General features: G+C 45.8%; 5 protein-coding genes across 5 annotated transcripts; 3 read left to right on the forward strand and 2 right to left on the reverse strand.

The window, feature by feature from the left end:
* Positions 1-524: 524 nt before the first annotated feature.
* GLAREA_10900 (RCC1/BLIP-II) lies at positions 525-5,259 on the reverse strand (the record flags this gene model as incomplete). The annotated part of the gene is made up of 2 exons (XM_008079999.1): positions 525-2,113; positions 2,166-5,259. 2 exons carry the CDS (start codon positions 5,257-5,259, stop codon positions 525-527), a joined length of 4,683 nt encoding a protein of 1,560 aa, XP_008078190.1.
* A 1,200-nt stretch (positions 5,260-6,459) lies between these two features.
* On the forward strand, positions 6,460-7,527 carry GLAREA_10901 (uncharacterized protein; the record flags this gene model as incomplete). Its single annotated transcript, XM_008080000.1, has 1 exon — positions 6,460-7,527. The coding sequence occupies one exon, from the start codon at positions 6,460-6,462 to the stop codon at positions 7,525-7,527; it is 1,068 nt and encodes a 355-aa protein (XP_008078191.1).
* A 2,000-nt stretch (positions 7,528-9,527) lies between these two features.
* GLAREA_10902 (uncharacterized protein) lies at positions 9,528-10,580 on the reverse strand (the record flags this gene model as incomplete). The annotated part of the gene is made up of 2 exons (XM_008080001.1): positions 9,528-9,913; positions 9,968-10,580. 2 exons carry the CDS (start codon positions 10,578-10,580, stop codon positions 9,528-9,530), a joined length of 999 nt encoding a protein of 332 aa, XP_008078192.1.
* Positions 10,581-11,341: 761 nt separating this feature from the next.
* On the forward strand, positions 11,342-13,095 carry GLAREA_10903 (uncharacterized protein; the record flags this gene model as incomplete). Its single annotated transcript, XM_008080002.1, has 6 exons — positions 11,342-11,384; positions 11,440-12,238; positions 12,284-12,392; positions 12,444-12,553; positions 12,625-12,745; positions 12,799-13,095. The coding sequence occupies 6 exons, from the start codon at positions 11,342-11,344 to the stop codon at positions 13,093-13,095; spliced, it is 1,479 nt and encodes a 492-aa protein (XP_008078193.1).
* A 2,165-nt stretch (positions 13,096-15,260) lies between these two features.
* Positions 15,261-15,647, forward strand: GLAREA_10904 (uncharacterized protein; the record flags this gene model as incomplete). Its single annotated transcript, XM_008080003.1, has 1 exon — positions 15,261-15,647. One exon carries the CDS (start codon positions 15,261-15,263, stop codon positions 15,645-15,647), a length of 387 nt encoding a protein of 128 aa, XP_008078194.1.
* Positions 15,648-16,192: the final 545 nt, after the last annotated feature.

The following is a 16,192-nucleotide window of genomic DNA, read 5'->3' on the forward strand; positions in this document are numbered from 1 at the left end:
TAATTGTAATTTCCTTAGATAGGAGCTTTGTACTTAACTTATTATAGTAATAGTATATTATCTATTTAACTTACTCTTATTGTAATAAATAGATCTCTAAATCTATAAGTAATAATCTTACGCCTACTTCTTAATATACTAACCTTACGATAACCCTAGTCTACCCCGGGTAGAACCGAATCGTTACAATTATAACTAAAAAAAAAAAGAGAAGAATTTTAGTTACTTTATTAATAAATATTCTTTTTATATAGCTAAGCGGCCTCTTTATAGATATAGCTTTACAAGCCTCTTTCGAGAGATAGTAGTCTTTATTCTTATATAGATACGTCTAGCGATGTTAATTTGAGATTTCTTTTCTACGCGCTAACTAAATACATATAAAATTTTTGAAAGCGGGAAATCTTTAATTCCAATATACTACTAACGCCAGCTCTCTATTATATCGAGCAGAATGCATTTAATCTACTAGCCACCCCACCCATCCCTCATAATACAAATATATACAAGCCGTCCGAACCACTTCATGCACGCGGCTCTTGCGATTTCTCCCTCCCCCTCCCAGCACCAGTATTACCCACCGCACCCCCCCTCGCCTTCCCACCCCTCCCGCCTCTCCCCCTCCCTCCACTCTTTCCCCTTCCACCACCCTTTCCCCTCGCAGAACCCGACGCAGCCGGTCTACTTCTCGACTCCTCCAACTCCTGCGCCCTCTTAGACTCCAAATCCCACCACTCCTGAAACGCCTGTTCTTCTTGAATCTCCTGTAGACTTCTCTTAGCCACCGCTTCTTTGATAACCTCCTGCTCACGTCTTTGCATGCCAATGATATCCGACATCGATAGTTGCAAGGTCGGTTCGGCTTTGGCGGTAGGTGACTGATAGGATTTGGAGTGTGGGATGATTGGGGTGGAATTGACCTTTGTGATAGGCGGCGCACGCGAGGATCCGGCGACGGGTGAGTTCTTGATGGAGTTGCCAGAGCTGTTACTTCTCTGCTGGCCTGAGAAGCGAGTGTCCGGTGAGGCTGTCCTTCTTACTGGCCTGGAGGGCACCGGTGACGCTAGGGATTTTGAGTTTGATGTAGAAGCCATTGTCGCTGGGTCTACATCTAAAACGTCTTTCAATGACGTCTTTGGACCTCTGGCAGCAACCTGCCATGGAGAAGAAGACTTGTTATCGGCCATGTCAACCCTGATTTCAGGCTGAGTGAGAGCCTCTTGTTGTGCTTTTTGCTGCTGCCTCTTCCGTTCCTTCTGAGACACCTTGGATAAATTTTCTTTCTTGGTATTCTCTTCTCGAGTCTTCTGAACCGAAAGACTCATTGACAAATTCGAAGTCCTGCTCGAAGATGCTTGCGCCATGATCTCACTGAGCCCAAGTTTTGCAGATGGTAATATCGGAGAAGACCAAGTCTTTGTTGGCAAATTTCTCGCTTTCGTATTTCGTAGGCTATCAAAGTTAGGTGAGTTTTCCGGGTTGAATGAGGACGGACTGCCAAGAACTGGTGATTTTGTTTCGGGTTTGTCTGGATTGGTACGCGGGCTATCGATCGCAGCTTCTCTTGTGAACACCGGTTGCTTGTAGCTTCCAGGAGCCAAGAGTTCATCATCTTCCATATCAAACATCAAGTCGGAAGTCAATTCCTTGGCCTTGATAGATGGACTGAAAGGTTCATTTCGGGGGCTCTTCAACTTTCTTTGCGCCCTTTCCTGACTAGGGGAGCCAGCCAAAGCATCATCAACACTTCCAAACCTTGCACTCCGCGCCGAGGAAATGGTCTTGCTATCGTCAGCTCTGAGGTTCGCTCGAAACGCCATATCACGAAGTCGGCGTTGTCGTTCCTCGGTAATGTCTTCCACCAACGATGGATACATGTCAAACAGCACTCGATCCGCATGGCCACTCTTGGCGTAAGGAAGACACGCTGATTGATTCTCTCGCACCACATTATCAAGATCTACAAAAAGCTCCTCGTCAAGGTCGTTGAGGAAATGGTTTTCAAGCATTGATTCGAGTTGCAAGCACACATATTCCAAAGCTTTATCCTTGAACTCAGTGACAGAGCAAGGAGCAACTGCGTTAAGTAGGTGACATACATTTCTGGAATTGACTATTCAATCATCAGCTTCGCACAGTTATCGCAGAGATTTGAGTTCACTCACCGAAACGACCGATGACCTCCTGACAAACTTGCGACAGACGATCAATCATAAGTTCATCGGCTACAGCCATAACTGCCATTACAAGGTCCGAGAATTCGTCGAGATCATCAACATTGACATCGTCAAAAAGTTCGGAACCAACATCTGCATAGAGATAGCGAAGAACGAGTTCAAAAACGGGTGGCTCAACGTGTTTCAAGTCTACTCGGATAGCACTTGAACTAACTTCACGTCGACCATCTAACCATTGCCCGCCTGCTCGGCCGTTAAACAGACCATCGAAAAATGGGCATCTTTGACAAAGCAGAGCTGAATGGACAAGAACCTCAGATCCATCTAATTCAATGATAAGATCACCATCTTCGAAGAAGGTAGGGTCTTGAATAGCCAGACCGAGATCCTTGTTCAGAAGGGGTCTTGGAAAAGTCTGCAGGCGCACGGAAGCCTCAAGTTGAGTCAACTTAAGATGAGCAGCGGTTTTCATGAGCTCCACACGAACTTGTCTGAATCTGAAGGCCATGTCTGGATAGTGTCTGGTATATTGCCAAACGTCCACAACCTGATCAGTGTAGAGGTATATTGCCAAGTTCAGAATCGTGATAAAGTCAAGACCATGGAAAATCATATTGATTCGTTCTTTTCCTCCAACCCCGGGTGATCCGTTTGAAATCGTCAATACGTCGGGAATCGTAGCCTGCCCTTGCTGACGATAAATACTCAAAGCTTTGCGCAAGACTGAGCTTCGCCCAAGCATAAAGCCATGAACCGGGATTCTGACATCAGATGTGGTAGTACCAATCTCGACATCGTGGTTCCCAGTAACACCCAAAAGATGCTGGTTTACATCAGCCTCCAAATCTGGAGATGTTAAAACGGCACGTTTTAGTAGCTCGAGCAGGCTCTTGGGCAAAACCGGAGTCCAAAATCTCGGAGAGGTAGTGTCCTCCTTTTCGAAAATCTCTGACGCTTCCAGGTCGTGCAAGGCAAGTATCGGATTCAGGTCATCCCACAATTTGGGTTCTTCAATCGTCATCTGTGTTCGAGTGATATCGCAGTCTTTGCGAATTGCAGCATATACTCCAAAGGCCGTACTCCGCACGGCGGCTACATTTGTAAGTCCAGGAACTCGCTGGAATTTGAAATCTTTTTGGTGAAACGTTCCGGCATTAGCAAAAGCATCCTTGGCACTACTACGCGTTACACGACGCCATACCGCACCAGCTTGAGTACAGACAATGACTGAACCATTTTCCGTTACAGAAGCTGATTTAATACCGTCCCAGTGACCCTTCCGGAGAGACCAAACTCGCTGTGGCGCGGTCAATGAGTCTCTAATCTTGGATGGATTAGTTGTGCTTGCTGCAGAGCTTGCATCCACAGTGCCAACATTTACAGTGAACAAGCTTTGCGTAGAGAATGCTGCTATAGTGTCACCTGCTGCGGTAATGCTCTTGATGTTGTCTGCCGACGAATCATATCGAGTCATCAGAGAGTTGGTCTGTAAGTGGTAATTGCGAAAAACATCGCTGGGCGGGAATTTCAGGAACTTGTAACCATAATTGGTGAAAACACAAACAGCATGATTCTCGAGCAGAACGATTGTAGCGCGATTGATGGCTGCAACCATGACGATTGGTGACTTGAAGAGCGACGCAGCCACCCTTCGAGGAACGATCTGAATCTCCAAACTCCGAGAATCCGAGTCGGTCAATCCAAGTTGACCCTCGTTCCGGCCCCATGTAAACAAAGAAGTTGATGTGCATGCTACAGAGTGTATAGCCGACGCTGCGACGCCAATAATCATTTCTCTTTTTAGAGGACCGAATATTTGACGTGGCGTAGAACTGATTGGGTCGTCATCTTTCAAACCAGTACGGGGCAGAGAATATCCTAAAACGCCCTGGCCACTCTGGCCCCATGAGAATATTTCTCCTTGAGAATCTATCGCAAGAGTGTGATTAGTACCTAGCGCGACTTGCACTATTTTCCTGCCAGCAAGACCGTTTTCGATACAAACATAAGAAAAGCGAGTAATCTCGTCGCCAGTTCCTAGTCGCCCACCAGGCCCGAATCCACACATGAAAAGGTTACTCTCGGGATCAGTGGTCAAAATAGCGCTATGCAACTTTGATAGCGTCACATCATGGATGACGATCGGTCTGTTGGCTACCAAAGTCGGTAGATCGGATACTAACTTTGGATTGGATCTAGAACTGAGGCTGTATAACGCTTCGTCTGTATCTTTGATGGATTCAAGATACTCTCGATAGAAACGAAATAGGAGATGGTCAGGTCGTTTGAGCGTGACCTTTTCGGGATACTGCCGATTGTCCTCATCGCCAAAGCCAAGGTTATAATTCTTACTGCTTCCCCATGCAAACACCTCATCTCCATTGAGAGGACCGTTTATCTGCCTCTCTTGATCGTTCGACCCTAGCGCGGACTCGTCTTCATCTTCAGATTCGTCATCAGAATTATAAGTTGTGGTTCCATAACTTGGTCTCTGCCTTGCAATGGTGGCATTGTACACATCAAAGGGACTGTTTCCTTCTAAATCTTTGACCTTGATGATGGACGAGGCTACTTTTTGAGCGGAACCTTCCAGACCGCTTGGACTTCTTGTGTCCTTCTCGATCATGGCACGCGCCAGAGTAACATTGCCAAAGTAGAGCGCTCTGTGGAGAGCCGTCCACCCGTTTTCAGCATCTTGCGCATACAGATCGATTCCGGGATGCTCAATCAATGCCAAACCGAACTCGATGGCACTTTCAGCATCAGACGAAGCTATCCTGCCCAGCAATGGTACTCCCGCATGATCCCTTGAATTCACGTCAAGCCTCGAGACAGCATGGCTTGCGCCTCTTCCTCCAATGGCCCCAGCCTGTCCAGAAACCTTCCTTCCCTTTGCCACCCGTGGAGAGGTTGAATATGTGCCTGGACTGCCTGCGACAATCCCGAGTCCATGATTTATGCCTCCACCATGCCCTTTCGCCGAGTATTGAGGATTGTGGACGGCATTTGCCAGCAGTTTCCGAAACCGTTCGATTTCATCATCGTGGAAGTATTTCCAGAGATTTGCGGCTTGAATGCTCATGTGTCGCGAGGGTGGCAAAAGGCAATCTTCCGGGCACCTCAGATACACCTCGCTGTGGCCTCGCAGGACACGGCTTTTTTAAAGGTGGTGAGAAGTGCAGGAAGACTCCTGGGGTTCGGGGAAGGGATTTGAGGAGGTTGATATGTCTGCGAGAAGTGGTTGTCTTGGTGGTTGTAGGTAGGAAGTACTGGTTGCGAGTGGGATGCGGTTGATATTCGACTGTGCAATGCGCCAAAGGTAATTGAAGCAGCAGAATTGATCTGTGATATTCGCGAAAGGGTTCGAATTCGATTTGGTGGAAGGGGATGCGCCTTTGTTTTGTTCTGTCTTGTGCTGTAGATGTTATGGTTATTGATCGGGGGGGAGTCATTAGTTGAAGGGAGTAACAGGTTGCTAGAAGTCGCGATTTGTGCGACGTCGTCCAATGAGAGCGCGCAAATGGGTGACGTGCAAGAGGCATCCGGTAGGATAGAACCAACATATTGCACTAACATCGAGGTATCTTCAACCTCATCTACGAATAATGCAACTTCCTTGGCGTACTTCATTTGGACGGATAAATTGTTGAAAATGAGAGAAATCCTCCATGGCCACGGGGGAGTGGCCTTTTATTACGAAAGCCGCCTCCATACACAATGCCTGAGCTTTTAGCCCCGATTTCATGCTTTTAGAAGCGGTGAGGAAATGACACGTCTGTTGCATCTGCATGAACCTTTTTTTCTTGCTATATTATTCTCTCTATATTATTCGGTATATATGATTCCAGACCACTGGCACCTTGCGTCTAGTTGATGAAGTATATCGCATTGGCCACTGTCTGGAGTCGCTTTTTGCCTCGAGCCATGCCACAGACATGGCCGCGAAGAATTTGGCTGCTTTCATCCCCCCTTCTTTTTGTTGATTACTGAGACGTATAGCCCAAGGAGATATTTGCTAGTGTCTTCTTCTTTCCTCCGTTTTTCCTGGCTTTTTCTTTCATCCAATCGTCCCAATTTCTTTGTCTTTGTCTTGACCTTGACTGAACAAAGAGTAGGAAACACAACCTTGTATTCTCCAAGAACAGTTCAGAGGTACTATTAATAAGGCGTATAATCCATCACGCAGTATGGATCTTCAGCAACTCCGATTTCAGAAATCGAGTCTGAAAACACCGTCGCTATTTATCTCCCTGCCCATTTACTAAACGAAAATCACGACACCATGAATGGCATATTCAACCACATCAAAGCTCTCAATAGCGAAGCATCACTAACCTTATCCCAACAACACGAACTAGAACCTTACAATTGCATTGATCCAGACTGCGTCTTCCCCTACGGACCACCATGTAATGAATGCAAAGAAGCACAGCGTAGGAAAGAGGAACACCGGGCAGCTATCCTCGCAGCCAGGATCATCTGGGTTGATGATAATGATCTCAAACCACGACCTAGTACCACTGCTTTGCATCGGAAAGAGCGGAAAAAGGAAGCAGCCCGTCAACGATGGTTTAACAGCGGTAGTTCTGGCGGATCCGAACTCTCGTCTCAAGCTTCTTCACAAACCCTTAGATCTGAGTCGTCTTCTCAAACTCTCAGATCCGTAGACGATTCAAAAGTAGAACTAGTAAAGAAAGATTCTGCGATCACCTTGCGTGCTCAGAAATCAGTGGTAAGTCTCTCGTCCTCGCAGCAGGTTGGGAATGACGGAGCAGAACGCGTATTAAGGAGAAGTCAAACCTTCCACAATATCCGCGACCCCAAACCAGACAATCAGACTAACAACCAGTCATTATCGGAATGTACCACAACCAGTGTTGTTCCAAGCGGGAACCGACGAAGCTCAATAAGCTCAACCTCATTAACATCCACCATCGTTCCCACACCACCACAGGCAATCCTTCCCTCATCCGAAGAACCCTCAGACACATCCACCACACCCACAGAAGCATCAGAAAACTCATCCACCACCCAAGACCACCGTCTAAAAACCTGGCTCACCGACCTCCCATCCCCCACCCGCATGACCAACCCTTACCGTCCCCTCTCCCAACTCAACACCACTGAATTCATTGACATATCCTCGGGCACCCCACAGAAAATCGTCAAAGCCACTCACACTTGCATTGAGATCGTCAAGACGCGGCAGCCTCGTACTGGCGCGTGTCCGCTGTGTGCTAATCCCCTAGGTGACCCGCGAGATCAGCATCTAGTCAAGTGTCGGTTTGCGCGGGATGAGAAGGCGAGGTGGGAGGAGATGAGGGTGCGGATGGAGGGGAGGGAGATGTGATGGTAGGTTGTGTGATGAATGTTTTTAGGGCTTGTTGTTTGTCAGTATTAAGCTTGTGAATATGTCGATAGTTGCTAACAATTAAATATTTGGCTTCAAAAGTCCTTTGATTTTTACCGTACCATGTGGGTGTTAGAATTTTAAAATGAAAACCCTCCCTCGATCTTCTCTACTACAAGACATTACGGAATTTAGTTAAATATTATATAAGGATGTACCCTTGACGAACGACGCTTAACTCTCCTTTTCAATCTTGTCACTCATTTTCAATTTGATTTCTACACTACCTCCGCAAATTAAATATATAGTCTGTAAACCAGACAGTTCGCCTTACTCGCTCAACTGTAAGCGAGAAGTCTATATTGCTATTCCATCTTGTCTGACGTCCGAATACCTCCCAAAACGCCTAAAATGAATGTCTCCCACTCCTTTTTAGTCCCTTACAAGTTCCGCAAGTACGCTGAAGCCCTTTCTATACTTTTAGATAACCTATCGACGGTAAACAGAATTCAAAGCTTATAAAGAAGCGCAAACCCTTATAACTCCACCCAATCAGTAGCGCTAGAAAGGACTTATGTAAGAGATAGGTTCTTTGATACTGGTGGATACCGAGCAATAGGATCTTTCAATTTTCACTTTTCTGTGTTATTCATGATCAACCGATATGTTCTTAGATCATCTCTCTAGCTGCTATTGTGTTCCTCATCAACAAGCCATCCCCAGGAATTTGAACGCTTGCTTTGGGTAAGCGGTTCCGAGTCCTGACCATGTTAACTTCGCAGTGTGATCCTGGTGCTGGAATGAGATTAAATGGTATGATGGAATTCGGTCTGAACGTATTGTTACTAGTTTCAGTAATCTCGTCTTCGAGTGCCAGTCATGTTTTGGGGTTCAGATTCGGAGGTCGAAGTCAAACGCGGGGTATAGAATCGCGTTTCATGGACTGTCATTAGTACTAACAAAGACAATCAATCAGACTATAACATTCAAAAAACAGTGACGCAACAAGCTGTGTGGAATTGGCATCACCACAACGTCCAGTCTCTCGAATTCGATGTCAGTTTGAGTCGTCTGATGTAAAGAATTAGGGCAGTTATTCGGATCTGCAACCCGACACATTGGCTCCGCATAACTTACCGTTCGAAATTGTAGAATTATAGAGCTCTAGATATTGTTTCATGTTAGTTCGTGGAATCCCAGATAACATATGTCGATGCGTTCGTTGGGCAGACAATAATTTCCCGCAGTTGCAGTTCATTGATCGACCATTGGCGATGGAACCGCTGGTCAGGAAAGCATTTTCATAACCATCAAGCCAACGTAAAAAAATCGACGCTCTTCTTCTCACGAACTGGTTGCTGAGATTGACTTACAGGGCAACAGATACGATATTGGAGCGAAAAAAAGGGGAATTTTTGTCAGCTGAAGCCCTCTTTAAGTCGAAAGTGGGTTCAATTTGAGCCACGAAGCGATTCCCACCGACACTTGAGATTTTCTGTGATCATGAGCCATTGCAGTACCATTGTCAAGCTTCGGCTGGCTGTTGCAGCTGTCGCCGCCGTTGTTTCCGGTTTGGTATCAAATCCGTTTCAAAGTGGCAATATCGAACGAACTAACAGATCAACATTCCCAATGACAAGCCGTTCCGAATTAATTTTCTCACAGCAACCACTGCTTGGGAATTATGTCAATTATTCAGTGGTATTTATCAATCGATGTATGGGTTAAGACCATCCGCAAAGTCTCTCACTGTAAATCGTACGGTGTGCAATAAATGTACTCAATTGTAAGCAACTATTAAAAAGACTTGCACCCTTCCCATACTATGAGCCATTCAATGCTCCACAAAGCAACTGTGAAAATACATGCACACATCCCACACTACGAACCATTCAACCCTCCACCAAATCTCGCTGACAAAAGCCCATCTTCCAGGTGTTGTTTCTTGTCCCAAAAAACCACTTCCAAATGATCTGAACAATTCCCTTCCCATCCGTTCATTAAAACCGGTGGTAATCTCCAGTCTCATCAATTCTATACCCATGGGCATGCTCCCGAACTCTTTTCTCCTGCAGAATCTGACCATCATCATCCTGGTATTCCCACACCTCCGGAGTCGTATAAAACCTCGTTTCCGAACTTTCCAGGAACTTCACCTCGTACTTTTGGAATTGAGCGAATAATCGGAGCCTGGCGTAAACGTACTGATCAAAAAGTTGCAGGAGGTAGTCTTGAGCGAAAAGTTCCCAGTTAGTATGATACAACGTTTTGAGGTACAGTTTGCCGAGCTTCTCGAGAACGCTGTCGTAGTTCGCTTGTGGCCAGTTATCAGCATGGGCGATAGTAAACGGTAGCTTGCCGACTTCTGTGGCAAATTCAGGGGAGACTATTGATGCAAGTTAGCATGGCTTCACCAAGGGCATTGTATCAAGATACTAACATCTTGTTTTCTCAAGGCTGCTAAAGTATGATGCCAAGTCGCGATGTTGCACGGGTGTGAGCGGGAGGAAAGAATTCTCAGGCTCCACGTCGAGAGATGTTTTTTGAAATAAAAGCTGCGAAAGCAAATGCTCCAAGAGCACACGTCTGGTACGAGTATCTTCGAAGAGGCGCCAAAATGAAGCCACGGGCATTGCCTGGTATCCGAGATCTGACAGGATCTGGCCTAATTCGGCGCCATCCCACTTCATGTTCTTAATATAGTCATAAGGTTTTTTGAAGGTGTGAAAATTGAAGACCCAGAATACACCGAAGCCGCGTAAATCTCCTTCGATCTGCGGATCGCCCTCGAAAGGCCTGTGCTCGGTCAAAACGCGGCCTAAGAAGGTTGGGTGTACCGATTCTAGTATGACTGGCGGCAGTTCTCGCATTTGCCTAATCGGTTCATCAAGTACTTTCACTACTTCTTCAACATGGTGGCTCACATCTGCGACAGGAACCTTTGCTACACTTTTGAGGCGAAGGTAGAGATATACCGAGAGGCTAGTGAGAAGCAGAATCGCCAACAAAGTCGGTATGAGAACCGCTAGAAGAGTTATTGTAACAGGCTGCATGTTGAGAGCCAGAGAACATGTGGAGTGTGTCTTTAGAAGTGATAAAAGAAAGAAGTTGAAGAAACTAGGAAATTCAAATGAGGATCTTCGAGGGTGCTCCAATTAAATATGCTGAAAGACAAAGAAAACTGTGGTCTCTGCTTTGGGAATTTCTCAAGACGTCTCTGTCACATTGCAAGCCCGGAAATGAGACAAAGAAATAATTACCCTGCCGTTTTGGGGACGCCCCTTGAACGCGGATCCGGAATCACGACTTGCAAGCAGCCAGTCAGCTTGATGAAAGCATCCAATTAAGACCTCAAAGACACAAGGGTTTGATGAGTGACAAACCGAAAGCCAAGATCTCGAAATTTGCCCAGATTTCCCTCCCACCTGACAGTATTTTCTTGATTTCTAGCCTGTGAGGTTATGAAAAGTAAGTCATGATGCAGGTTACCGAGACGTTGCCTTGATCGAGCCTCTGAGTTCTTTCCCCTGAACCGGAGAAGCCCGATTTCAATAGCTGAGTCTGATTGTCGAGACAACGGCAGTGTCTGGATCATTTGGTTGGTCGGTGGCCAAAGTCATGCTTTTGGTGGAGTGCTCTTGAGCTCAGGATGGCTAGTTTGTTGATCTGTTTGTATTCCAACCGAACGCGGGAAGCCCAAAACTTTTGTCTGCAACACTTCACTTTCTTCCCAACTCGGTGGGAATTGGAAGTTCTTCAATAAATTCTTCCGAATCTCACTTATAATTGCTCTCAACCTGTTTGCTGAGCAGCCATGGACATTACTATCGTTGTCGACTTTGGGATGACAGGTAGCGGTAAGAAATGATCCTATGAACGATCCATACAATCACAAATTTTGACTTCACACAGCGGCTGAGTGGTTTGAGCTTCCCACATCTTCGAACAATCCAAGGATCAAAGGAGGACAGGTAGGAAAGATCCCTACACTCATACGATACGGAGAGCGCAATGAGGTGGTTTCTTGGGGAACCGGTGCAGAGAAATCTCAGGTGGCAGTGGAACATTCATTCAAACTCCGCTTTTCTCGCCCAAACACTCGAAGCAATGCCAGCAAACATTGTTCTGACTACCTTTATCACTTTTGCGATCACGTCGTGCGAGAGATTATCAAGAAGGAAGATACCATACGAGAGAAGCTCAAGGCTGAGTGGCACTTTACAACACCTGGCATATGGGATGTGTCAACAACCAACGACTTTAGGGTACTTGTATCCGAGGTCGTACACAAGCTCTTGCCAAACTGCACGGTGGTTGTAGAGCTTACCGAGGCATTGGCTAGTCATCTGTTTCTCAAGAACAGATTTCAACTCGACACTGCAGGGTGGGTAATAACTTGTGATATTGGTGGTGCTACGATAGACACTGCTGGATCTATTAACAGCCATGAGGTGTTTCCTATCTTGAGCGAACATACCCCCATGCTCAGTGGCGTCTGTCGAATTGACAATATCACGTCAGAAAGCCTGCAAAAATCATCACCTCCAGAACCCAACCTTCCGTGGGAAGATATTGTTACGTCTTGGGGTTGGAAAAAGGCTCGACACTCTGCAAGTGGATCAGAGGATCTAAACATACGGCTCGACAACAACCTTGGACTTTACCAGTCTGACGACTACACCATTGAAGGCGAAATGATGAGAATTTCGGGGTCCGTCTTTTCTCGTTGCACCTATCCCAAAACTAATCGAAATAGGTCTTTGTTCAGGAATTCCTTCAGCGAATTTGAACTTTCTCTGCACGCCGAGATTGATGAAGCAATTCGTAAAGTTAGAGATATTTCTTCCAGGAGTGAAGACACAACAGTCAGTAAAATGAGAGAAGATTGGTGCTTCTACCTAGCTGACAACCTCTAGGGAACAATTGCTTTCTGTGGGGGAGGTGGCACCATGGCTAGAATGCTTCAAACAATGAGAGTGCGATATCCCATGCATCAAATTCTAGCCCCGGATTGTCCAGATTTGTCGTAAGTTGTTACTTTTTTGTTTTCTCGACGCACTTCCCACACAGCTCAGATTTGTGTCTGACTGAAACCAGTTCTCTTGCTACGGTTATAGGGTATCGGCTGCACCTACAGAAGCAAGCACTGGAGAGATGCGCTGAAGAAACACAGATGGGAATGTCAAAAGACAGTTCATCAGATGAAATTGAGTGGAAAGTGAGATAAACTTTATATTATCTTGTATCGACCTTCTTGCTAAGAAATCACAGGACTTTTCCTTGATTACGACGTGGCAATTCCATTCGAAAGGAAAGGGTAAGCGGCATTTATTTGTAGTCACCAGAGGCAACTTGCAACAAAATCGTTCTATTGACTACCTCAAAAACAACTTGGAGAATTTGCCACATACCTCAGTCTGGCACTTGTTTGTCACTTTGGATCGACAATGGCTTCGGGGGCAAGATTATTCCATTCGAGTCACAGCTGACGGAAAGGGAGATTTTACCTTTGCAGCTTTTGACTCGGACAACCAGAAGATTGAGGTGTTGCACGACAAAGGATTTTGATTAAGTGCGTGCTCAATGCATACCTCGAAGAGGGAAGAAATGGAGTGTTAGGAGTCCTGGCTTGTAACTTTATGTCATTTTTCTTTTGAGTAATAAATCACAATCTCCACTTGCCGAAATTTACGATTGCATTTTCCAACGACGCTGATAAAAGTCGACTTACAACACAACATCTCGGTTGTGCGTCGCCAAGCAAACAAGCGATGCCGGATTAAGGGGGGCTCCCGGTGGACACATAAGTGGCCGTCCAAGCACGGGAACACGATAGTTCTTCGATTAAGTTGACAAAGTAGTGAATACCTAGTGGATTTACTTGTGATATTACCAGATGTCTAGTCAATTGTTTCCAGTAAATAACACATCAAGCTCTGTTCAAAATCAACTTGTTCTTTGTAAAGTTTAGCTAGTGGGTAGGGGACTGACACTCACTTTGTTCCCTGCGAGGGAGGAGGCGGGTGAAGCGGCACGCCAATCTGACGACGAGGATATCAACATTTCAAAAATGAAAATAATCCGATGCATAGCGGCTGTTGGCTGCATGCGTTAGAGACTTTGTGACTTGTAACCGGTATAGGCGTCCAACAGGAGCTTTGAGGTATTTGATTTTGAAGCGGTCCCTATCCCAGACCATCACGGATTCGAAGACAGTTTTCATCCGTGAGCCGTTTGAAGGCTGAAAAGAGACATTCCAAGCGATGATTGAAAGTCAGGGTCAAAGGATTTGATATTTGGTGCCGAGACACAATATAAAGAGGCTACTTCCGTTTGCAAACGGGCGAAAGAGATTAGCGGTACATTCCTGGACCGCTGAGCCGACCTCTTTGCTGGTTCCTTGTGACACCGAGACAAGTCACAATATTTTCAAAGCCCCCTTATCTGATAGATTTGCTATATCTCGGGTTGTCCGTCCCGAACACGTCCTATGGTCAACGAGCTGTAGGCCCCTGATTTAGTTCAGAATATCCGTGCTACATGTGGGTTTCCTCAATGAATGAATTGAATTTAGAATACCGGCAAGTCATTCAATCCTCTCAATCACTCGGTGACATTTCGTGAACGTACCCAGCGGGTTCTTGACAGACATTCAAACACAGATCTCGAAATTTACTAAAAGCAGCGAGTGAACGACTGCACGTCGTTGAAGACTTAAGCACAAGCGTCAAAATCCAAACGATGAATCGAATGAGAATCAAAACTAATGCATGTACGTCAGAATTACTCGTGGAAATGATATTAAAACCACTTTTCTCGCAGCAACGTCCCGACCGTCCCCGCTTCATCTGCTTCGTTGGCAGATGTATCTCAAAGCGCTGATAAGCTGAGTTTTTCAAGCCAGAATGTATGCACCCGCAGGATCGCAGATGGCCAAACGTCTTTGGAATCATTGGCTTGACGGGTCTCAGTTAATTTGCTGGCGATCCACGCGTTCCAGGCTACATTTCAAGATCAAATGCTGCACGAAGCCGCTCGCTTAATGAAGAGACATATCGGGAGCTCACAGAATCTCTCTTGCGCTCAGATTTTGTAATCACATCCAGTTTTTGAAGGTCAGAGGGATTATGAACCATGAAGTGCTGCACTGGTAGTATCGGGAAGTCTTTTTCGATGTGCCAACGATCTAACGGGCTCTCCACTATGTGTTTGAGAAAAGGCGCACATGGAAGTCGGAAGACACTGACCTGCAACCGCTCATTGAGAAGTGATAGATTCTTCAGGTCTCATTCATCAGCTGAAATCGCTGGGAGAGGACTCCAATTGATCACTGCTTGAGACTTACCAAAGAGTGTCAGTGCGGAAACGCCCACCTGACAATTTTACGAGCCTTCCCCCTCAATCCGTCTTGAGCCCAATTTACACATGATCCAAGCATAGATGATTCTGTGTTTTGGAATATTCATGTCTTTAGAATAGACTTTAATGTTGTCGGTGTTCGCCGCGTTCTTTGTTGAACGTCCCTCTGCGATCATGAGGGGCGTACCATGTTTCTGATCCTCTCTTGGGTATATTGAATTCGAGCTAGGTCGGATTTTCTACATATACGAAGATTCATGCCTTTGAACTAGAACATCCAGGCCATCACTAGCATCTCTTGTTATTTGTTGCAAATTCAACCAGAAACAATCACATTTCACATATCGTTTCGCCCCATACAACCCGGACTCAAAATGGCCTCGCCTATTTCTCTCACGGAGATCTTCAAGACGCTAAAGTTCATCTACAACACAGTCGACGAGATGAGCAGACTTCCCGAGCAAGTGGAACACGACCGGGCAATCTTCAACTCGCTCGTGAACATCATGAAACTTTTGGGAGATTGTCTCGAAAAGTACGTCCTCACGGATAGCCAGATCCTCGCCTGGCACAACAATGTCAAAGCATGCCAGATGCGGGTTACCAAGATCGCAGAGGGCCTTAAGCGACAAAGCGAAGTTTCCTTTCTCCGATGGCAACTTTCGGAGAAGAAGACTTTTAGAGCCTGCATGGAGGAATTGCAAAAGGACGTCAAGCGACTGGACAAAATGAACTCGTTGTATGTTTTCGATCCTGTTTGAGACTATATTTGCTAATCAATGACGCTGAGCAGTATCAGACGCGTTGCCAGCCGCCGCTCTGAATGGGAGAATTTGCGAAATCCGGCTAAATAACTCGTCGTATGTTTTCAATCTTACTTTTGATCTTACACCCGCTAACCAATAACGCTGAGCAGTATCAGAGAGGTTGCCCGCCGCCGGTCGGAATGGGAGAATATGGGGAAATCCGGCTAAATAACTCGAAAGAATGCAAAGGGAGGTTCTTTGAGGACGTTTCAAACAGGAGGAGATACTGTTCCACAGCATGATATCCATAGATCGGGGACTTTTTGGCGTTTGCGAACCAAAACAGAGTTGTAACTCGATAGAATATAAAAAAAATGGGAGGTTTATCTTTTTCACACGGAGAAAGTTTCTACAAGCTTGAAAAAGGTGAAATGATATCTAGATCAACCGATTTCACTAAGCATTCAGATAATTTTATGTACGCAGAATAGACAAAAAGGCGGGACAGAAGATCGAATCGATTTGTATTTGCCTATTCATATGTCATTCGCAAGCCATTC

Source organism: Glarea lozoyensis (genome assembly GCF_000409485.1).
Source record: "Glarea lozoyensis ATCC 20868 chromosome Unknown GLAREA12, whole genome shotgun sequence".
NCBI lineage: Eukaryota > Fungi > Ascomycota > Leotiomycetes > Helotiales > Helotiaceae > Glarea > Glarea lozoyensis.